The following is a 23,399-nucleotide window of genomic DNA, read 5'->3' as shown; positions in this document are numbered from 1 at the left end:
CCCCGAGGCGGGCACCCGCGGGACGCCGCTCTCCGTGGGGAAGGGCCGCGGCTCCCCGGCGGTGCCGAGGGAGGAGGGGGCTGCCGTCGGGCTGGGGAGGAGGCGCGCCGGGGCGGGGAAGCGGGGCGGCAGTAGAGGCGCTGCGGGCTCCGCTGCGCCCTGCGGAGAGACGGCGCGACCGCCCCTGCGGCGGAGTGCGAGGATGAGCGGCGGGGATGGCGGAGGCCGGGCGGGCGCCATCAGCTACGCCCTGCCCTCCATCCCCTCCAACAAACTCCCGGATCTGCGTTTTATCAGCCGCGGCGCTTACGGCACCGTGTCCGCCGCCCGCCATGCCGACTGGAGGGTCCCGGTGGCCCTCAAATGCCTGCAGGGGCCGCTGCTAGACAGGTAACGGGGGGGGCGGACACCGCCGGGGTGGTGGCCAGGGACCGAGCAGAGCACACCTCTCCCCTAAACCAAGCAGGGGGTCCCCCGCTCCTACACTGCCCAGGTCACTCGGTGAGGGCGTCCCGTCGGTGGGTAACGCAGCCACGGGTTGTGGAGCCCGGGCTGTGCGGGCATGGGCCGAGCTGCCGCGGCGGAGGTGCCGCCGTGGGTTTCTCCCGTTGGTGGCTCACGGACGGGGTGTCTTGGCAGGCAGCGTTGCTTTAAATCCAGGGGTAAAGGACGTCCCGCGGTGGGTGATTTAGCTTGAGCCACGAGAAAGCACGTACCAGCCCCGGAGCTTCCTCACTTTCGGTTATTGAAAATGGGTGGCTTCAGGCCCAGCGTGGCAGACACTAAGCAAGTTGCCGCTTTTGAAGGTTTTTTTCTTCTGCAACGTGCGCCTTGCTTCCCCCTCAGGGTGGGATTTGCACAGTTCGGCTTCGTTCTGGGTCTGTTGGTCGCTAAACGTTTTGCTGAATTATCACCAGGATACTAAAATACAGTGGTTACTGTAGATTCGTTCTTTACAGAGAGAAGACAAGGAATGTATTACTGTACCCACTAGAGATTGCATCTAGCTCCTAGAACAAGCTTCTCTGAGACAATACATGATAGTTTCCTTTTTTTGTTTCTTTGGTTGGTCTTTTTTGTCCCGGTTCTCACAGTACTGAGAGAAGTTAATTTAAAATAATAGGCTTGTAGGCTCCCACATACAACTGATACTTTCCATTAGTTCTTCAACTATTAATCCTTGTGTTCCCAATTTTCCTGGGGCTCAAGTGACAAGTTTATTACAGGTGCTGTCACTCCATGTAAGGGGGAAGCAGGTAATAATTTTTCATCCATCTCTGTCTCATTCACTTCCTATAGTGCCAATTTTTTTATCTTACCAATGCAAACTTGCCTCTTCTTAAGGCTATCTGAAGCCTGCCTCTTACATCTTATCTAGGTGTCTTTAATCTTTACTGCCTCAGGTTTCTTTGATCTAGTATTAGCTATTTAGGCAGAATAGCTTCACTCAAAATAACAAGGCTTCTAGTCTTGTGACCTAGCGTGCTAGAATATAAGATAACTTGTTTTAAGCTATTTCACCTCTTATTCCCCAGGTGTGTATACACAAGCTTTATCTCTGAAATCTTGCCAAAATGAAATGGAATCTCAGTTATGTTTTTAAGCAGGAATACAATGTTCTCTGATAAGTTTATTGATGGGTTTTTTCTTTAATTTAAATGCCAGCTTAAATCCCTGCTAATCAGAACAATGTTTATCCTCCCAACTCAGATGGGAGAAAACAACAAATATTATTTTTAGCCTTGCAAGAATTTAGGTTAGCAACATCTAACCCATGAAATTATGATGAAAAGGGCAACTGAGGTAATCAAAATAATTTAGACACCTACTGTACACCATGCAAAGCTTGGAAGCGCTCTAAGAAGACCAAAACCTGGAAGAAATGCGTTATACTGGTGTGTCTGCAGCAAGTGATTTGTCAGTTACATAGTAGGCAATATAAAATGCCACCCTGTAAATGCTGTCAAGAACCGGGAAGAGTTTGTGGTGCAGTTAATTCCTTAAACAGGAAGCCTGCATTGTGTTATCCCAGAACCTGGTGTGTGACCAGCCAAAAAAGCAAAGCTGGTTGGGAAGCTGTTGTAGGCTTGTACTGATTTAGGCATTACTCAATGCCCTCCTGGTATAGAGCAGACAAAGGTGAAGTGACTTACAGACACGGGAATAGACCTCACCATGTTGCAACTCTTTTCCAGGCTACAGCTGAATCCCATGCAGATATGCCTCACAGTCTGGGAAAACCCCTAGCTGTCTCAAACCTAGTCTTTTCTGGACAGGAAGAAGGGAAGGAGTTATGTCTTTGCCCCATGCTTTTCTTGAAGGCTGCCTTTTCACTTTGACCATTTCCTAGAGTTTCCTGTAACAGAAGCCTTTTTCCATCACATAGATAAGGACTAACAATTGCCCTTGATTTCACATCCTTCTAAGTTCAACGTTTTCCTGTCCTAAAAGCAGCAGGCTTTAGTTCTCCAGGCTTCCTCGTTTCCCCATGTGCCCTGATGGCCTTTTCTTTGTGAGGGCTAGATCTACGTTGATGGGTCCAGACTGACGTGAACTCTTTGGTGTCTGCCCTGGCTTGATGGATGCATGCCAGCTCTCACCCAGGAGGTGTATAAGCACATTAACATGGCACTGTACTTAGCAAATCACGATTGGCACAGCTCTGGTTTGTATGCAACCATGCCCTAAGCACAGCTGTATTGCTTTTAAATCAGACGGGCTCATATTCAAAGGATCAATCTTAGATGTGTTGTAAAAGTCCTGTACTTGCACCTATACCGATCTCCATTGGTATAAAATTAAATCTTTTTTTCTTAGAATTAACATATTCATGGTCCAAGTATCCTCACTGTCAGCAATCCTATTTTTTTCAAGAACATTTGAGATATAAGGCATTCCAAATAGTTTATCATTTTTAGGGATAGAACCATAATCAATCTTCACTAAAACTTGGGCTTCTCAAATCCACATGCTACAAGGTCTGAATTTGTAAAGATGCATCTAACTCACTTTTATGAGGAGGTTTGATGTAACAGAAAGCGTTCACACAGCCACATTCAGACATCCAAACAAGAGGCTGGTCCCTTCCTGCTTCCTGTGCAACCAGGGGATGTTTTTTTCCAGATGATGATTCAAAGCAGGGGCCCAATTTGAAGGAAAAATTTATGTGAAAACAAAACATAATTGGTAGTTCCTTTTCCTTCAGAAACTGAAGGTACATTTCTTTAGCCCATATTATTTTAGTGCACAATTTAAATGGTTGTAGAGTTAGGAGTATTAAAATCTCCGCTCAGTAGAAGATTAATATTGAGCCTCAGCGAAAACATGGGGTTTGAAGATGGCCAGTAAAATAGGACAAGTATGGCTGGTTATTACTGTTACGGTTACACAGGGTGGTGGAAGTTGGAGTTCTGACTTTTTCCTTATTTAGTGGAAACATGGATTAAATGTGTGATGGAAGTAGAGATATTTGTGTGGTAAAAAAAACCTGGGGAAGCTATCTTGTATTTGCATTTGCAGATTCTAATTTGCCTTACAGTATCCTGTAATCAAAACAGCATAGTAAGAATAAAATGGTGAAAGGTGGTGGTACTGCGTATAGGTACATAATTTTTTAAAGATAACATAGTGAAACCAAGATTTGTTCTGAGTTTCCTAGTACAGGTATGGTAATGTTTTTTGTTTGTTTGCTTGCTTTTAAGTGATAGAAGCCACCTTCTAAAAGAAGCAGAGATATTACACAAAGCCAGGTTTAGTTACATTCTGCCAATTTTGGGAATTTGCAACGAGCCTGAATTTCTGGGGATAGTAACAGAATATATGACAAATGGGTCATTAAACCAGCTTTTACATGGGGTAAGTGTACTTACAGTCTTAAATACAATGCCTGGTTGTTTTGAATAGATTGTGATTTCCATACTTGAAGTAATATAGTAAAGTGTATTATTAATAATATTTCAAATCAAAGGACAGTCATTATCGCTAGTAGTTTTTGGTGCTCAGATGGATTTTCTGTACCCCAAAAAGACAACAAAACTCAGCAGACTTTAGTTCTATTACACTTTTCCTTTTAATGTCATAACCTATAACTGGCTTCATGTTGAATTATTATATACAATCACTTTTCAAACCTCTGCTGTTCTCAAATTAGAAGCTTAAATACTTATGCTTACTTCAACCTGGGTTTCAGAATTATTGCCAATGTAAACATCACACAAAGATAAGTATTTTTTCCCTGAATATGAATCTTTATTAAAATAAAATGAAGACAGATATGGCTATTTCTACCAGATGATACTCTCAGGAGTAAGTTCTCCTGTGCTGAACTCTCAGCTGCTCCAATTAACTTGGTCTGAGCATCCAGTGTTGCTACTGTAAAGCTACTGCATTTGTGTCTCAACAGCACTGCAGTCTCTTTTGTACCTTTAATCAGTACGTGTTTTATGCCTTAGAGAGCTCAGCTGTGTTTTTCATAAAGGCATTGGTGTCAATGTAACTTTTAAGATGCCAGTTGAGTTTTACTGCCTTTTTCTTGGTGTATTAATATTTACAAAGGTAGTTGTGGTTTTTTTTCCTTGCTGTATTAATATTTATAAAGGTAGTATTTTGCACTTAGTTTCACCACAGCCTCTTTTTTTCCCCCAGTGTCAGTCGAAGATATGATTCTTACCGTCCTTTGTGTAGTATTCATAATCTGTGGGTTGCAAGTTTCATACAGGAGTTCATCTGCAAATCATACTTTCATATGAATGAGTAATGTAGTAAGTGTAATACATCATCTATAGCAGTTATGAACTATTACATGAATGCTAGGGAATGGAAACATAACACTGCATGATTAACATTTATGTATTTGTTTTAACAGCTAACCGGTCTTAATGCTTAGTTACAATTTTTTAAGGAGTTCATATAATGTATGTTTTAAAAGTTTACTGCTTGTCCAAGTTACTTTCTTCGTATTATAAAAGTCTTTGTGTTGTGTTGTTAGATAAGGATGGAGGATTATATTCTGGTTTTGTGGTTTTATCTTGGCAGAAAGATCTATATCCTAACATTCCCTGGTGCCTGAGATTCCGCATTCTTTATGAAATTGCATTGGGAGTAAACTATTTACACAACATGAATCCTCCACTGCTGCACCATGACTTGAAAACCCAGAATATTTTGCTGGATGATGAGTTTCATGTCAAGGTAGAGTTATTTAATTCTTATATTCTTCAGCATCCAGAATGAGCAAAAGTGTTTGAATTATTGTAGAGGAAGAAGAGTGAGGATGCAGCCATACAGAGGGGTTGTAATTGTATGCCAGATGTTTTCTTCTATCCTTGCAGACAGAACTTTTGAGTTTTTCTTTTGAAAATTCTCCTTTGCTCAAATGTGGATTCTATCCATCTGAAACGATGGGAAAGCCAGAATTCAGGCTGTTTCTGCTATAGCAGTAGGTGATACTCAGTAGCAGTGACACTCTCGTATGACAGCCTTCCAAGGGTAGCTCCATCTGGCCCTTTCGTGAGAAGAAAATAGAAAGTGTTCCTGTCTGAGGTACTCAGACAAGTTAGTTCTGGGGGACAGTAGGTCAAATTCAAATGTTAATACCCCATTTTATATTTATCATGCAATATGTACATATATGTTCTGTTAGCATAGTATGAGAACATGTAAAACTTAACTGAAATCTGTAACATGTTGGCAGATGGCTTTTGTGAAGCACCAAAGAGCAAACATACATGGAGAAGTAACATTAGTTTAAAACTTTAATTCTGCCTTTTAAAATAGCACTTCCATGATATGAAAAAGGCACTAAAAGTGCATCTAACGGAATGGTTAGGTGCTTCCGTAATTGCAAGAGTCACAGGGACTTTTTGTAAAAGATCCTCTATTTTTAAAATTGATAGGCTAGAATATACTGTTCAAGTAAATAAGAAATAAGAGATATTTTACACTTAGTTTATATTTGAATGGCAAATGCTTCGGTTCTTACTGAGATATGAATCTATTTGTGAGTCCTTTGAGCAAAGATCAGAGATCCAGAGCTGATTTCCTTTTTCTCCATTGCAAGCACATTTTTCTTGGCAGCACGGTGCCTTACGTAGCTTTGTCTCCACTCACACCCTTAGCAGGTCATACCTCCTCCCACTCGCTTGTGCTGGTATTGCCATCTCTCAAGCTTCCTGATAAACCTGACTGGCGAACTGGTCCAAGTAATTTTTTTATCCATTCTCTTTTTAATCCCAAAGAGCATTAGTGTGGTCCCGTGCTCTGCCTGACCACATCTAAACAGCTGCTTTGATGGAGCAACTGAAGGGAAGAGGTTAACTCTTGCGTATCTGCCCTGCCTCCTGTAAAGAGTCTCTGGAAGACTGTCTTTAGAGGGTTCAAGTGGGTTTTTTGGGGGTGAAGCAAGATTGTCTAAATTAGGACAACTGTCAGGAAACACAAGGAAGGTCATCATGCATGCCAAATAGAACAATTATTGCATTGGTATAAAAGTGATACCATTCATAGGGTGCTTCTGGCTGTCCCAGCTACTGAACGAGCAAGATAATGTGACTTCCTACAGTGAGAAAGGCTTGATGAGAATGAGTTGTAGAGTAAAAAAGGTTATTTTTCACTGTGGATGTCGACTGTATGTTTTCCTGAAAGCTTATTTCTGTTATCTTAGTTGCCACAATGCTTGCAGAGCCATCTTTGTTGAAAATGTTTTCACTGTCACACAAATGTTGAACAAGTGCAGAGCTCGTAGTTAGCTGCTTATCTGTCTCCCTTGTATGCCAGACACTGCAACTCAGCCAGAAGGTGAGTTATGGCTGTGTGTCTCCCTACTAGTAACCTAGTTTGACATCTTGCACCCTGGCTTGTAGATGTCTGAGAATGTAAACTGCAGTCAATTAATTCTTTATGTGGAGGAACTGTAAACTCTATAGGAAAGGACAAGGCCCCAGAGTGCACGATAAAGAAAATATTCAGCACAGAATTTCAGAATATCAAATGAATTAATGGAAGATTAATATTTCATTGATTTGGGGGTGAGGTGGAGTACCCCAAAGTTTTCTTGTGAAAGCAACTGTCTTGGAATACCTGCAACCTAAGTTACATAGAGCTATTATGATTTATACTGAATTTGTGCTTTCTTCACAACAAGGGAGCTAGAAGTACTCAATGATTTTTTTTGTTTGCTTTTTTTAACAAAGGAAAGTTATTTTCTTTATACAGAACAGACTTTCATAGCAGATTCCCCAGCCATATGATATATGAGTCCTTCCTCAAAAGAACAACAGGATAGGGCAGGGCTATAGGGATAGCATGAGTCATGACCTGGAATGCTTTCTGGACTGAAGCCAGTGTTTACTGTTGCTAGGACGACCCACATACTTTTTGTGTGTTAGGTTAAGGACTTTAAGTGACCCGTTCTTTTGGGCATATTTCTGGAATTTCTAACAATGGTCAGCCAATAATTCCAGTTTTCTTCTCAGAACAACTGATTTGTCCTTTCCAGATTGCAGATTTTGGCATGTCAAAATGGCGTGTCATTTCCATGTCGCAATCACGAAGTGAAACTTCTTTGCCAGAAGGAGGGACAATTATCTACATGCCACCTGAAAATTACAATCCCAGTCAGAAAACCCGTGCAAGTGTGAAACACGATATCTACAGGTAACTCGTGGTGTTCTCAAGTGATCTTTGCAATTTGAATTCATATTTGAGTTACTGAACTTAGATTTTAACATATTCTCAGCAATTTTATTATTTTTGGTAGTAGCACTATCATAGGTGTATAAACAAAATGAATTGGGGAAAAAAAAGAATTAATTGGTAGCTGGATTTAATGACTCATTTCTTTAGGAAACACCATGACAAGTGTAATGCTCCAGAAATTAAGTTAGAACTACAGAAACAGACAGAGGAGGCTGGTTTCTATAAATGAGTGTACACATACAGACAGTGTAGGGAAGGAAAAAAGCTCTTCACACAGCTTGATGCACATACCCTTGTAATTTGTGCAGATCAGTTAATATAAATTGCAGAATATACTTGGGGGAAAGAAAAAAACATAGTTTTGGGAAGAAGTTAGGAAAAAAACAGGGTAATGGGGTTGGAGGAAGTATTTACAGAGATCTCCTTAAGGAATAATTTACTTTATGAAAGTTGAGGTAGATCTGTGTCAGTTCTGAGTAGTAGAAGTAACAGAACAGGAAGGAGTAGAGTGGTGGAGACCCATCTAACAAAACGTCAATTGCTCTTAGGATATTAGTTACAATTAGTTAATCTGAAAAGGCTTCGAGAGCTCAAGGATTATTTGAACAATCATGGAGGTAACTGTCCTGTTGTTGTGGTTTAACCCCGTCCGGCAACCAAGCACCACACAGCCGCTTGCTCACTTCCCCCCCACCCAGAGGGATGGGAAGAAGGATTGGAAGAAGGATCGGAAAGGAATGTAAAACTTCCAGGGTTGAGATAAGAACAATTTAATAGGTAAACAAAAAGCTGCGCACACAAGCAAAGCAAACCAAGGAATTCATTCACTGCTTCCCATGGGCAGGCAGGTGTTCAGCCATCCTCAGGAAAGCCGGGCTCCATCACACGTAACGGTTACTCAGGAAGACAAACACCATCATGCCAAATGTACCCCCCTTCCTTTTTCTTCCCCCAGTTTATATACTCAGCATGACGCCATATGGTATGGAATACCTTTTGGGCTAGCTTGGATCACCTGTCCTGGCTGTGTACCCCCCAAATTTCCTGTGTCCCTCCAGCCCTCATGCTGGCAGGGCCCAAGGAACTGAAAAAGTCCTGGATTCAATTTGAACATCACCCAGCAACAACTAAAAACATCAGTGTACCATCAACATTGTTCCCACACCACAGCAAAAACACAGCACTGCACCAGCTACTAAGAAGAAAATTAACTATCCCAGCTGAAACCAGGACACCTGTGTAAAAGGAGATTAAGGAGGCATGAAGAGGCATATCTCTGTGACAAAGTCCATCTCTCTATTGCACTCTACCACCTTTACCTTCAGCTTTGACAGGGTTGTATTTTGGTGAGAGATGTATCAGTTTCAGAGTGTCTTCCTGACTTCCAGGGAGACCACTATTTCTCTTTAATTATCCCTTACTCTTAAGGGTCACACAAAGTTCCTGGACTTTCCTGTCTGAAGAATAGAGATGGTAGCATACCTGCTTTCCTCGCCCTTTGATGAGAAAATCTGGACTAGGAAGACATTGAAAAGGAGTAGTGTATATTGTGTAACATACAGAAAGTATGGCTGGTGGCTTAATGACTGAGTGGAGATGAGGAAGACGAATGTTTAAAGAAAAAAAAAATGTGTGCAGAAGAATAGCAACCAAATGAAAGAAAATAAGAGAGAAAAGATCAGTAGAAGGGCTTAGAAAACTGATGAATTAGGAAGAAAAGAGATTATCTGAGAAGAAAGAAACTGAGACATCATAAAGAGGGAAGGCAGTTCAAGGCAGGAAGACGTGAAGGAAACGACCACCAGAAAGGTCACGCAGGAAGATCTGTGCTCCGGATCATAAGGAGATGCTATGAAGCAGAAATAAGAAGGGAAAACACAAACAGAAAATCAGCAGGAGTTGGTATGCTGCAGTGTTGTAGAATTAAGAAGACAGTCTTTAGTTGTAGAGAGATTCTAAACTGAATTAAAGGTTGGATGTCTGATTAATTGTCCACAGCAGATGCAGCTGAATGTTGTTGAGATATCAAAGTTAATCTGTGAGGAAGGATCTTTCTTAAAGAAAAAAATTGTTCACACAACAGTCAAGCAGCATCAACTTTTACTGCCAAAAAAATCAGTCTGCATGAATTCTCAGGAATGCATCAAAAGCAGGCTTTCTAACAAGAAGGACTGCTTTTATTAGAAGTTACCTGAATAAATTTTATCAGGGGTGGATGTTAAAATATGAATGGAATAAGTAGTTAGGAAAGCTCAATTTATATGATTAATTTTAAGCATCACTTACTTTATTCTTCCTTAATTGTTTTGATTCTTCCTAATTGGTAGCTGTTGGATGATATCATGCTTAGAGGCAGTTACATGTAACCTATATGCAAAATTTTGTACTTCTTAGTGGTGCAGGAAAACACTATCTTTGTGCAGTTATTTGAGTAGTTCAGCAAACATTTATTCTGATAAGTGTTAATTCTTTAGCAAAAAAATAATTCTTTGCATAATTTCATTTGTATTGCTTCTGTGCAAATTGGATTTCAATTTTTTTCAAGTAAAATGTTTAAAACTTTTAAATCCATTTTAAAATTGATTTACTGGAAACAATAAGGGAGTAGAGGTAAGTTTACAAGGGTATGTTTGACATTGGAAATTAGGTTCTTATACAGTGAAATATTTTTGCTCTCTCATTTTAGTTTTAGAACTACTGGTGTTATTCCTGACACCAAATTCCTATTCTTAAATAGGAAAGCCAGATTTGAAGGTTTTACATCACTGTATTTCTTTTTATTTATCTTAACTGCATTGATTTTTTTTTTATAAACAAATTCAATGCTCGGCAGTCCTGGGTTAATGGTTGGACTTGATGATCTTAAAGGTCTTTTCCAACCTAAATGATTCTATGATTCTATTTAAATGAAATAATCTGATCTTATTTAAATTACAAAGTTGCTTAAACTTACGGGTTTTTTTTACATATCCTGATGACTGAAGAGAGTGACTAGTCTACTAAAGGTGGAGCAGGTTTGTTTTCACTGAACCAGTTCCCATTCATGTTGAGGTGAATGGAAAAAAATGTCACTGGTTTGAGTAAGGAGATGTGCGTTCAGTCTCCTAGCTGTAGTTCAGGGTGGTGTTCTTGAAAGTCTTTTTTGTGAAGTGAATGCTGTGTGTAAGTGACATCTCTCCTTATAGAGAAGATTGCATATGTTGAAAGCATGTATATCTGTGGGGGAAGGTGGAGGGTGCTTCCCGAGTGCAAGTCTTTATCTTACCTGACTGACTTTGTGTTGGGGTAGAAGTGTGGGTGAAAGCCATCCTCCCTGCTGGTACCCTGCTTCCCGTGGGAATGTCAGAGTGTCCATCTGGACTGGGGAGATGCCACAGTATTGCAGTTAGGACAGAGCAGCCGGGACTCTGGAGCACACTTTAATTTGCATACTGACATTTAAACTGCATATACGTAATTCACAATGTATTAATAGAGCAGAGCTAATACAGATTTGGAATAGGAATTTACATGCCATGTACTTTTTCTGTACTTAATATTATTAATTACTTATAGTTGAAGCCACTGGTTAAAATTCCTGCTAGTTTCCATATATTCAGGTCATCATTGTAGTTAGCTATGGTCAGTTCTATGCATGTATGCAGGATCATTTTAGCGAAATGTTTTTAGTAAAATGTAAAGCTGGGCAAACTGTGTTAAGTGTGAGTAATCAAAATCGTAGAGTAGTTTGGGTTGGAAGGGACTTTTAAAGATCATCTAGTTCCAACCCCTTGCCATGGGCAGGGACACCTTCCACCAGACCAGGCTGCCCAAAGCCCCATCCAGCCTGGCCTGGAGCACTTCCAGGGATGGGGCATCCACAGCTGCTCTGGGCAACCCCTGCCAGGGGCTCACCGCCCTCACAGTTCAGAATTTCTTCCTAATATCGAATCTAAATCTACCCTCTTTCAGTTTAATCTGAAATAACAACTTCTACACTTTTTATACTTTAAACAGTTATGCAATTATTATGTGGGAAGTGATGTCAAGGAAACAGCCATTTGAAGGTAAGGTCATGTCTTCCTTTAATTTATTTTTCCAGCTTTACTTACAGGCTAAACCTGAGACCTGGTACCTGGGAACTTCATTTTAGGGGTTAATTCTAATGATTCAACTTGTAAGCTTGTTGAAGAACACTTTGAGTTACTTTTCAAATGAGAGTTTTTCTGTATTTTTTTTTAAATTAGTGTTGTTCAATAAATTAAAATAATTTTTTTAAATAAAAAAGTATAGTCTTATTTTGGCGATGTATAAATACTATGTCTGCAAACTAAATTATTCCTCCTATAGTAAGCTATTTATATTGCATATATTTCTAATGACTGTATGATGTCTATTTTGACAGAAGTTATAAACCCCTTGCAGATAATGTATAGTGTGTCACAAGGACAGCGACTAGACTTAAGTGAAGAAAGTTTGTCAATGGACATTCCTCATCGAGTGCTCATCATCAGATTGATAGAAAGTGGATGGGCACAAAACCCAGATGAAAGACCATCGTTCTTAAGTGAGTTTACATTTCATAATAAGAAAATATTTGTAAATTGCCAGATTTCTGTTGAACATGGTACTTACAGAGCAAGATTACAGTCACAAAAGGGAATGTTAAAAGTGTCAAGAGATAGTATGTGCTCAGTTTTGCATATGATAAGGTGCTTGTCTGCTTCCACCACATCTAGAAACAAACTTTTATGAATGGAACTATGTGTGTGCCGTAAAACCAAGTTGTTAGAGATGACAAATGCAAAAGACTCCAGCTAATTTACCTGTACAAAAGCAGCATGCTTTTTTTAATTACTTGGACTTGGGGTTTTTTGTTTATTGTTGAAGGGAACTTTTTTTTTTAAGAAGGGAAGTGTAGAATGAGTACTGTGAGATTTGTAAGCAAGCTGGCAAACACACCAACAAAACATTGCATATCAGATAAACTATACTGACTTCATCCTGTGTTTGCATCTTGGTATAGATCTTTTTCACTGAGAGTTTATATTTGATTGCTCCACTGTCCAGATTGAACAGGTACTGGATGAACCCACTTAACTTTCTCTTTCCATCTTTCCTTTGTTCAGCTTTTTGTCCATGAGACCAAATATAGATACTTCCAACCATTTTTACAGTGGATTGCAGAATTTAGAGAATAAGACTGAAGTGTGAGCTTGTAGACATTAGTGTAGTGTGAACTAGAAAAGTTCTGTTTTGCTTTTTGCAAACCTGTGTTTCTTGCACTTAACTGACATATTTGGTGTGTGTTGAGTCCAAATTTATCCTGTGTAACAATTTCTCCTCAAAATGCTTAATTCTGTGGTTACTTTTGGTTCTTCTTTGGCCATTGCATAAAGGTAATTCCATCAATATTGGCAGAAAATGATTAAACTGTGAAATTTGCTCTTGCAAGTGTTGCTATCATCACATATATCAGTGTAGTGAAGCCAACAGTGGTTCCTCCACCTGCATTGCTGTGCTTGTTTAATTTGCATGTGCTTTAAAATCTTCCTTCCTTCTCCTTTAGAAAACGTGAACCTAATTCTGTAGGGAAAACTGGATCACCCTGGAGAGGCAAAAATGTAGACGGAAAGTATTCAAATTTAGAACAGTACAAATTGCTCTGGCTTAAACAATTCTGTCTTTTAAATTTCTCACTGGTTAGGTTGAAGATGCAATGACCCAAACCTGAAATATCAGGGTTTGTTGGTTCTTGTGGGTTTATGGTTTATTTTGATTTTGGATTTTTTGATGTTATGAGTAGAGAGGTCCACAATCTTAAAGTTACATCTGTAGCTTTGGTGAACAGAAATTTGTTTACTATTTTGAAAGCCTTTACAGACATACTCCTTTGAGTGGGAAAGTGTTAGAAAACTGCTGTTCAGATAGCTTAGAAATGTTTTTGACTCCATTTTTTGGGATCAGTTTGGCAAAAGACAAAATGGAGGCACATCTAAACACATACAGCATCTTCATGTTGCGTTTACAGTCCAAAATGATTTACATGACCTTTTTTGAGGCGTTCTTATTTCTGCATTAAGAACATTTTGAAATGTCAGGTTATGTTTGTGTGAGTCCGGTTTGTGTGATTTTAAGTTGTGGATTATTTTTTTCCCAAACAAGGAAATATAACCATTTATAATATTTTTCTAAAATGACAAAGGATAGACACATCATAATATTTATTTATGTATTCTCATTTTCTTTTGACAGTTAAGCAAAGCAAAATAGCAATCAAAGTCTGTGGTCATGTTGAAGGGCTAATTACCTGGGATGTGAGCTAACTTGGGTTCTGTTACTAGTGCTGCGTCTGTAGTAAGATGTCTTTGAAGAAAACATGCATTGCTTTCTCCTCTACTTTACTATCACAAAAAGAAAGAGGAAGTTGCAGAACTGTTGCAAATTAAGGGAAGTAAAGCTCACTGGGAAATTTTGCAATTACCGTAGTACAGGGCAGAGAAAACCAAAACACCAGACCTCCCCTTTTGTTAAATAAACTTTAAATGGAAAACCTCGGTTAACCTGTCTGTTCTCCTTATAAAGAAGAGATAACAACTACTTATCACCATGTTTCTGCATGTACTTGGAATATGTACCTACAGTTTAATTATAATCAACAAGAATTAGCAGTGCTAGTATTTCAGTGTGGAAAATGGATTGCCAAACCTGTAAAACTCTGTTTTAGTCAAGAAAATAAGAATTCCAGTATTGAATGTATATCTTGAAGATGCTAGTGGAAAAAAGTTAATACAGGAGAAGAGAGGTAAAATTGTAGTAAAAAATAAAAATATGTTAATAAGGATGCAGTGTGACAGAATGCTAGCATGGTTAACAGGTTTTGATGAATCAGCAGAATCCATAGAAATGCAATAGAATTGAGCTATGCCATTACCCTTTCTTGAGGTTTTGTTGTATCTGAGCACAGTTTCAAAGAAAACATTTTTATAACACAGTCATCTCAACATTTGAAATATTTATCTTTATAAACCTTTAAACATTGGAAAGCAAGGGAGCATAGCACAGGTTGTAACTTACTTCTTGGACTGTCATGTGCTTCCCTATGTGAGCAGATGATTTTAGCTTCTCTGAATTGCTGCCTTTGGTGAAAACAAGGACAGTATCATTTGGATTCATTGGATGTGATAGGTCAGTGCCTTGACTGTCCCATCTTCTCTGGCCCTGCCTCACAGCATCTGTTCTGGATATTGCTGTGGTAAGGGTTTGTTTGTTTATTTTTCTCATGTAGATCTTTAATACCTCTGGTGGAGTGGGAAGACCATGACCCACACTGAGGTATTGTGCTGCTTGGTCCCATTTAGCTAATCAAGCTTGTTGGGTCTACCTTGAAACATGGCAAACCCACCAATCTATCCATTACAGCAATGTAAGACTTGCTGTCTGGCACAGTCCCAGATCTCTTGTGATACAGAGTGCCGAGGTGGCCAGATCAGCACAGGGCTTATTTTGGTGATGTGAAACTGTTCTAACAGGTGAAAGCAAGAAACTTCTGTTTAGCAGCATAAGTGGTTTGATGTGTATCAACAGATAAATTACTTTTGTAAATGTAAGAAAGTACCTTTAGCAAAATGAAAACTTAATTTCCACTTTAAATCATTCAGCAAAATACTATTTTTTTTTAATAGAATGTTTAATAGACCTTGAGCCAGTCCTGCGAACATTTGATGAAATAGCTATGTTGGAAGCAGTAATTCTGTTAAAAAGATCAAAGGTAAGTGGCTTTTGTTACAGTCATGAGTTGGTCAAATAAATTGGTAATATTTGTTTGCTAAAAGAAATGTACTCTCCTTTGTCATTTATTCAATCTTGTATCTGGCTGAACCATGTGTTTGTATAAAGCTATCATCTTGTCTTATAGCAGAAATTTAATACAAGTAAATATATCTCTTCCAGTCACTGTATGAATCACGATGTATTTACAAGAGTGGAAAGCAAGCAGATGTGGAGCAGGTATCTCTAAATATACCTCTGAATCCCCAAGAGGTAAATATTTTACGTATTGCATTCAGTATGTCAGCATCATTAAAGATCCTGAGAGCTTAAGGGAGGGTTAACTTAGTAAGGAGGAATCGTTCTGCAGTTTACTTTCCTGTGCAGTCAGGAAAGGCATAAAGTGCATTAGTTGAGCTGGGATGTAACAAATGCATAGCTATATAGGTTAAAATAGTAAGGGGTGGGTAAGCAGAAATAAGAAGGGCGTGTTTGGTATATTCTCTAGATGTGGGAAAGCCAGCGCTTTGAGAAGGAATGCAGCACACAATGTCTGCAACTTGTAAGAGATTGTCTTCTGCTCCCTTACACCTCTGCGGAGCTTGATTACATAGGGTCATATAGATTTGCTTTTATATTTCAATTCTTAGTGCTTCTGATTTTGGTTCTTACTAATGGTTAAACTCGTATATGAAATTGCTGTCAGCTATGGAATAACACAAGTATTAGGATTACACGATTTCTTCTGCTTTACTGCATTTTAATTGTGCTGTCTATTGAGCAGGGAAAACAGTGATGGGAAAGTACTCTGTAAAAAACCTGCAACTTTGTATTTATTTAATGTGCCTTTTCAATATACAACTGGAATCATTCCAGGAAACACATTCTGGCTCCATACAGTGTGATGCACTTCCCCTTCGAAGCATCTCTCCAGATATATCAAGATTCAAGTCGGTTCCCAAGTGCAATATCCTGTCATCAGGTAGAGATACTCATGAGTTTAAGTTTAAGTTGCAATTGCAACTTTACCCTCCCGCTGTGTCATGGCATTTGCATAGTAGAAAGTTGGATCTCCGTATGTCAGAAGAGAGATGTGTTTTGTAAACATAGTGCTCTGGGTAAAAAACTAGAGTATTTGAGCTCTGATTTTCTGTTTCTGTCACTTGAGCAATCCCCACAGCTCACAGCTTCAGTTTTCCCATTCATGGTCATGAGTGCAGAGATAGCATTTACTTGTCCCTTCAGACTTCAGGCAGTTTAGTTAACCATTTGTGAATTAATTATAAAGGTAAAAAGGCTAAAACATTTTGAGGCACTCTTAAAGATACATAAACTGAAAGTTTTTAATGCAGCCCAGCCTCTCAATCATTTTTAATTCCATTTTAAAAAATGCTTTAATAATTAGATTCCTTGCAAAAATACCTGCACAGACCTTTCATAGCTGTCACCTTTTCTGAACAAAAGTTGGGAAAATTCTGAGACAAAACGCCATTTTAAGGTTTTGCTGACATCAGAAGACAGAAAAATGCAATGAGACCCAGGTGGAATAGCAATACATTGTGAAACTAAAACTGCACTTAATTTTCTTCTCTTGAAAGAACACAAACGTATATTTCAAAAGAATGGATATCCTTTGACTTTGCAGGGAGCAGTGGTGTGAAAGCAGACAAGGCACTTGACTTCTGCTGTAAGTAGGGCATCAAAAAGTGTGCTGAGGTGCTGCAGGCAGGTTTTTTTCTAGCCCCTGTTTGAACATGTCCACAATTCTGGACTTGTACTCAATGTACTAGAGAGATATGTAATTTTTCTTCCTTGGAATTCCTGCTGTATTTACGAAGCTTAAGGAATTTGAGTTACTGGGGAAAATGGCAGAAAGCAAGTGCAGTGTAGTTCGGCTGTACCTCAACCCAAGCATTTATAGCATAAAAATCTTAAAGATGAAGAATAACTTTTGGCTACCAAGCTTAATAGGAATGTTGTGATGAATTTTAGAAAATGTAATATTGGCTTGAAAATGAGCATGGTCTCTAAGTGTAATGAGATAAGATAATGATAAATATTAGCCCTTCTTGCTGCTGGTTCCTATTAAAAATTGTCGTGTTTACCTGTGGAAGTCATTGATGACATTGTGGTGGTACAACTATCTGACTGATCAGTTGGTGATCTTTGTGTGGAGTCACTGCTTAGACTTTGTTGTATGTGTGTATAGATAATGTAAAGCTTGTGAAAAAAGTGCCTACACTATTTTATGTCTATCGATCTATATATATACACTATATGTAGTATATACTACTACAGAAGAAGTGTTTGTTATTTCTTTGCCAATATCTATGTCAGGTAGTTATATAACAGAAAGCAAAACCGACATTCCTCTTACTTTTCAAAATCAGATGCAATTGTTTCAGGTGAAAATCTGTTCCCAGGTAGCTGTTGGTAAGAGATGCATTTGGCATGGCACCAAGGCAGGAGTTAATACTATAGATTTTAGTTTAGTTGTTTTTTCCACCAATCCAATTAGAAATTTTTTTCAGAAACTTGCTCCTCCAGAGTTAAGACTTTTCTTCTAACTTCCAGCCTCCCTTTTCCTCTTTTTTTTTTTTTTCCTTTCCTCTTCCCTAGCAAGCTTATACATGCACTTTGCTTGGGCATTTTTTTAAGGTTTAAATAGATCTTTCCCCTCTTCTCCCATTATTTTTTTTCTGATATAGAGAGTAATTCTTTAATACACTTTGTCTTGCTAGACAAACAGGATACACTCTTTTGAAATAAATAAGCTTCTTCATTCTCCTGGTATCCTACTACTCCTTGTGCATGTTCTAACTGAAGTCATTGAACCCTTACCAGACCTCTGTACTTAGTATCCTGAAAGAATGGTGACAAAAGTTTTCTGTCTCAGAAACCCCTGTACTTTATATACCTTAGAATTTTATTTCTCCTTTCTCACAAGATCCTTCATTACATAATAAACTACCTAGGGTTTTTTTCCTTATCTCAATTCCAAACGATTAGCCCCAGCTTGAAGCAGAAAGTCTGGATCTCATATTTTTGCTACTGAATTTCCACTTCAACTAGGTTCTTTCTGAGTAACTTGGATCAACCTGTTCTTTCTGAATAACATCTGCAAATCTAATTAGCATGTTTCTGTTTGAGGGAGCTGGAGTTGTTTAATCTGGAGAAAAGGAGGCTCAGGGGAGACCTTATCGTTCTCTACAACTACCTGAAAGGGGGCTGTAGCAAAGTGTGTGTTGGAGTCTTCTCCCATGTAACAAGCGGTAGGATGAGAGGAAACAGCTCAAGTTGTGCCAGGGAAGTTTTAGATTGGATATTAGGAAAAATTCCTTCAACAAAAGGGTTGTCAAGCATTGGAACAGGCTGCCAGGGAAGTGTTTGAGTCGCCATCCCTGGAGGTATTTAAAAGATGTGTAGATGTGGCACTTAGGGATGTTGTTTAGTGGTGGAATTGGCAGTCTTAGGTTTACGGTTGGACTTGATGATCTTAAAGGTCTTTTCAAACGTAAAAGATTCTGTGATTCTATGATAGTACTTTTTATGCTATGGTCTCTGATCAAGGTCATTCTACCATACTAGTATAATCCCAGTAGTTTTGTCTGTAATGTTATTAAAAATCTGCGTGTGCCTAGAGATCTACAACAATCTATCCCAGCAGAGCTGTTTAAAATCCTTTTCTGAAATGATCTTTCGCTCAGTGGTTGTCTCCTAATCCTTTCTCATTCATGCAGTAGATAACATATGCTGCTTCACACTACAGAGAAAGTTCTGCCCAGCTTTCTCTCCCTTTCGTGAAATAAAGTACTAGTTACTATGAGTTCTAGTGCACTGTTTTTTAAATAATGAGAGTGTCATTTCATTCACGTTATCCTATTCCTGATCCATGTACTTATAGCCATATTCTTCTACAGGTCAACACTGATCTAGGAATACACCTTCAGGTTCCCCCATTGGACAGGTACCTGTAAATCCCAAGTTGTCCATAGAGTTACCTCTTCTTATTGTGTCTTTAGATGTTCATCTGGATTCATACATTTGCATCTCTGGTTTTTAGTTAACTCTGAAGCTCTTTATCAAATGACACTGTGAAAGTCTGTAACGAAAACTGTATGCAGAATTAGGCATATGTCCTGCAGTTTGTTGCTTATCAGCTATTTGTCATCTCCTCCTTAAGTAATTCCTACTGCTGTTTTCATATCCATCATCTTTTTCTGCTATATAAAAAAAATCCTAAAAATAGAAACTATTAAGTTTTTCTCCCTTCCTTTGCACAAGTTTACGTGAAGCTTTCTTGAAGTCATCTGCAGTTTTGACAGACTACCAAAAGCTTCCACTGGCCTCCCACTGAATGTTACAGTTGCTTTTCATGTTCTTTCCCTCCACCTGAAAATAAAAGAAATATTTCCACCTTGATTACACTGCCAAACTTCATCAGTCTGCTTTCATGCTGACTCCTAGCTGCCTCTCCAAAAACTTGAAGGAGTTTTGTTCTTCCAGTCCCTGCAAAAATTTTCTGTCAGAGCTATTTTTTTAAAGGTCACATCTACCAGATTTATCCTCTCAATGTTCTTTTAAAACAAAAAAAAAATGCCCAAACCCATGGTCAGGGCCTGGTTAAAAGATAAGGGACATGAATGTACTCAGAACCTGAGTGTAAGGAATAATGTGTTGTATCTGATGTGAATTTAGGTTGTTTATTACTTGTTTTATAGAGTTCCTCTAAATAGTCTCCGATGGCTGTATTTTATTTCAACATAGAATTAATACAGCTCACTCTCCCCTTCCCCCCCCCCCCTTTTTTTTTTGTTTTAAGATGGAAATTCTGAAGGTCTACAGTCTCTCAGCCGTCAGAGCACAGATGAAAATATCTCTGTAACTCAGAGTGCCAAACTTCTTGTGCATCCATACGATTATTTTCCCTTGCCAGAAAAGAGTATTTCAGATGCCTCAAATTCTGCATCACATATGCTGCGGACATCACCAGTTTCTTCAGGTACAGCAAACACTGATTTAATTCCAAGACCCACAATAAGTGTCCTAATGTCAAATAAATGTTTGTATGAAATGCAAACTGGTACTGTTGTTCATCTGTAAAATGGAAACAAAGCATTTTACAAATTAAGAATGCAGGTAATTCTGTCCTTGTAGCCTTATATTGCAAAGTAAAACCAACATAAAGTGCGGCACCTTTTCACTGTGTGAATCCTCAACTTGAGGAAAACACACAGGAAACTAGTGTTATTTTCAGTAAAATTGAATAAAAGTGCACTTGGAAAGTGAAGTTACCACCTCTGTCTTTTTAGTACCAGGTTGGGCTGAACCCTGGAACAGGTTGCCCACAGAGGCTGTAGAAGTCCCATCATTTGGAGACACTCAAGGTTCAGCTGGTCAGGGCCCTGAGCAACCAGAGTTATCATTGAAGTTGCCCCACCTTTGTCATTTATCTGAGGCCATTATACCAGATGACCTCCTTGAGGCTTCCTTCCAACCTAAATTATTCTGTGATTCTATGATAAAACAAACACTAACCACCAAATCTGAGAAACTGGAACATTTTAAATGTGGAATATAATAGTGAAATCTTAAAAGCATGGTTAGTAGTCTAGTGTATTTCTGACCAACTTTTTTTCCGAACAAGTTTTAAACAGCTCTTTCTCAGCTTGTTCTTTGTTCTATGGCACTATCTGTTGACAGAAATTTACAATACTTTTTTTTTTTTTTCAATCCTCTTCAATCTCAGATTTTGTTTTGGAAACCATACAACAGAATGTAGCTCATCAGTGGATCCAAAGTAAAAGAGAGGAAATTATCGATCAGATGACTGAAGCATGTTTGAATCAGTCACTGGATGCTCTTCTTTCAAGATTTTTACTCATGAAAGAAGACTATGAACTTATAAGCACCAAACCTACAAGGACATCAAAAGTACGACAACTGCTTGATACCTCAGATAGCCAAGGAGAGGAATTTGCCAGAATTATAATACAAAAGTTGAAAGATAACAAACAGCTAGGACTTCAACCTTATCCAGATGTATCTAATTCTCTAAGACTGCATCTTTAAATTTATTCTTTCTATATGAAACCATGTGAATATTTTTCTTACAACACAATTCGTGTTTCTGTATAGTAGTTTTATATCTGTACTGCTTTGTCTTTATTGTGCCTTTGCTGAGTCTCAGAAATGACACTGAGTTCGTCTAGACTGCATTTGGTGAGTTACCAATTAGTCAGTTGGAGTGCGGTCATAAAGCCAAACACCTGACACTTGTTGCCTCAATTCATAGAAGTATTTTGTTTATACATGACAAATAAATGTTTCCTGTTTTACACATTTTCTCTTTATACCTATTGTCATGTTAAGAAGGGGGTTTTCCTCCAATCCCTTCTATTTGATCAGCCTGTCAGTTTCCCAAGGAAGATGAGACCCTTGCGTCTGACCAGCCTGTCCACCACCTGTGTCTTGACAGCCCACTGTATTGGAGAGTGATGTGAGTAACCTGTTCAGGGACCCCTGCTGACAGCATCACTGAGTAAAATCCCTTATAACAACTACTCAAATCCCTGGAGATTCATAAAAAATGAATTTCAGCTGAAGATTTTTGTTATACAAAATGCAAGTTTGTGACAGAATAAGGTTCCAAGTTTGCCGGTGATAATACCCTGACTGCAAAGCAAGCAGCAAGCTTAAAACAACACACTAATAACAGCTGGCATGAGTCAGTCATAGAATAAAGTTCTTACCTGTCAGGTGTCCCTATGGGGGAGAAGACAGGTTCAGCCCATCAACTGATCCCAGAAGTTACGATGGAGCTTTCCCTAACTTCTCCCCTCCTTTGCTTACTTTTTATACTTCACAGTACATTGCTTATTCATCAGACACAGGATTGGTTACAAGTTTCTCACTTCTAACACAAATTAGTACGCAACCTCAGATAGCACTGCTAAAGTTCTTACTAACTATGCATGCTGCTCAAGCAGGATTTTGCGCTCTTTTTGAGGGGGCTATTTGAGTTGGATGTCGTGATTTCCCAGTGCCACAATAACCTTTGTCCTGTTTTCAACTAATTTTCTGTGGATTGCAACACCTTATCAGCTTGGCCAGAACTTTCTCACTTGGAGGCTTCTTTCTCCATAATTTAGATAACAGTGTTCTTTTCCCCAATCTGTTACTTGTTTCCTAAGGTTGACTCCCTTGATTAGAAGTCCTTTCATTCATTATTTTTGATGACTTTAGAGGGTGTCAGCTTGACCTTATCTTTGTGCACAGAAACGTTTAACATATAAACACTAAATCAGAGTTTGGTAATTTGGGAGTTTAGACAGCAATTCCCCCCTTTTGGATTTATTTCAGTCCAGGACCAGTTCATTTTCTTTAGGTTTAGGTGGAGCTTGAGTGACACTGGTCATACATATTTTTGGTACTGATTGGTACACGTGCCCAGTGACGTGTGGTAGTACCTTGGAGGCAGGTAATTTTGGGATGGAGGTGTGCATTGGTATTACAGTGAGATTATCGCATCAGAGGAACACAATTTCACCACAAACGTTGACTTAGCAGTGGACATCTCATCGGCTGCATAGTTCCATCAAGTTCCCATTCCAGCAGGGAGTACAAAGACCCTGGCCACAGTGTCTCTGCTCCACTCCACCCTCCGTTACCCCTATCAGCATGTGCTGAGCTGGCAGGGTGTGCTGCTTAGGGAGCCGCGGTAAAGTAGATTCCGTGTGTGCCAACCATCCTGAAAGTGATAGCTGTATTTTACCCTAAAAAAAAGCCTTCTGTAATACTATGCCTCTATTAGGTCCCAGGTTTCTCTAATTGCCCTGTCAAAGTAATTTTCCCACAGCCCTGATTAAGCAACATGGTGCTCAGTCTCTGCTCTTCCAGCAGAGAACACATTCCTGCAAAGCAATTCTGTTGCCAAAATGTTTCTTTATGTATTA

At 39.1% G+C, this 23,399-nt stretch overlaps 1 protein-coding gene across 1 annotated transcript; it reads left to right on the top strand.

The window, feature by feature from the left end:
• The first annotated feature begins 60 nt into the window (after positions 1–60).
• RIPK2 (receptor interacting serine/threonine kinase 2) lies at positions 61–21,786 on the top strand. The gene is made up of 11 exons (XM_037381256.1): positions 61–390; positions 3,702–3,855; positions 5,035–5,190; positions 7,496–7,653; positions 11,692–11,741; positions 12,080–12,241; positions 15,360–15,445; positions 15,628–15,717; positions 16,321–16,426; positions 20,267–20,446; positions 21,194–21,786. The coding sequence occupies exons 1-11, from the start codon at positions 203–205 to the stop codon at positions 21,514–21,516; spliced, it is 1,653 nt and encodes a 550-aa protein (XP_037237153.1). The 5' UTR covers positions 61–202; the 3' UTR covers positions 21,517–21,786.
• The last annotated feature ends 1,613 nt before the right edge of the window (positions 21,787–23,399 follow it).

The sequence above is a fragment of the Falco rusticolus genome, chromosome 3, assembly GCF_015220075.1.
Source record: "Falco rusticolus isolate bFalRus1 chromosome 3, bFalRus1.pri, whole genome shotgun sequence".
Lineage (NCBI taxonomy): Eukaryota > Metazoa > Chordata > Aves > Falconiformes > Falconidae > Falco > Falco rusticolus.
The sequence above is the reverse complement of the archived record's forward strand: the minus strand, read 5'-3'. Positions and strand labels throughout refer to the sequence as shown.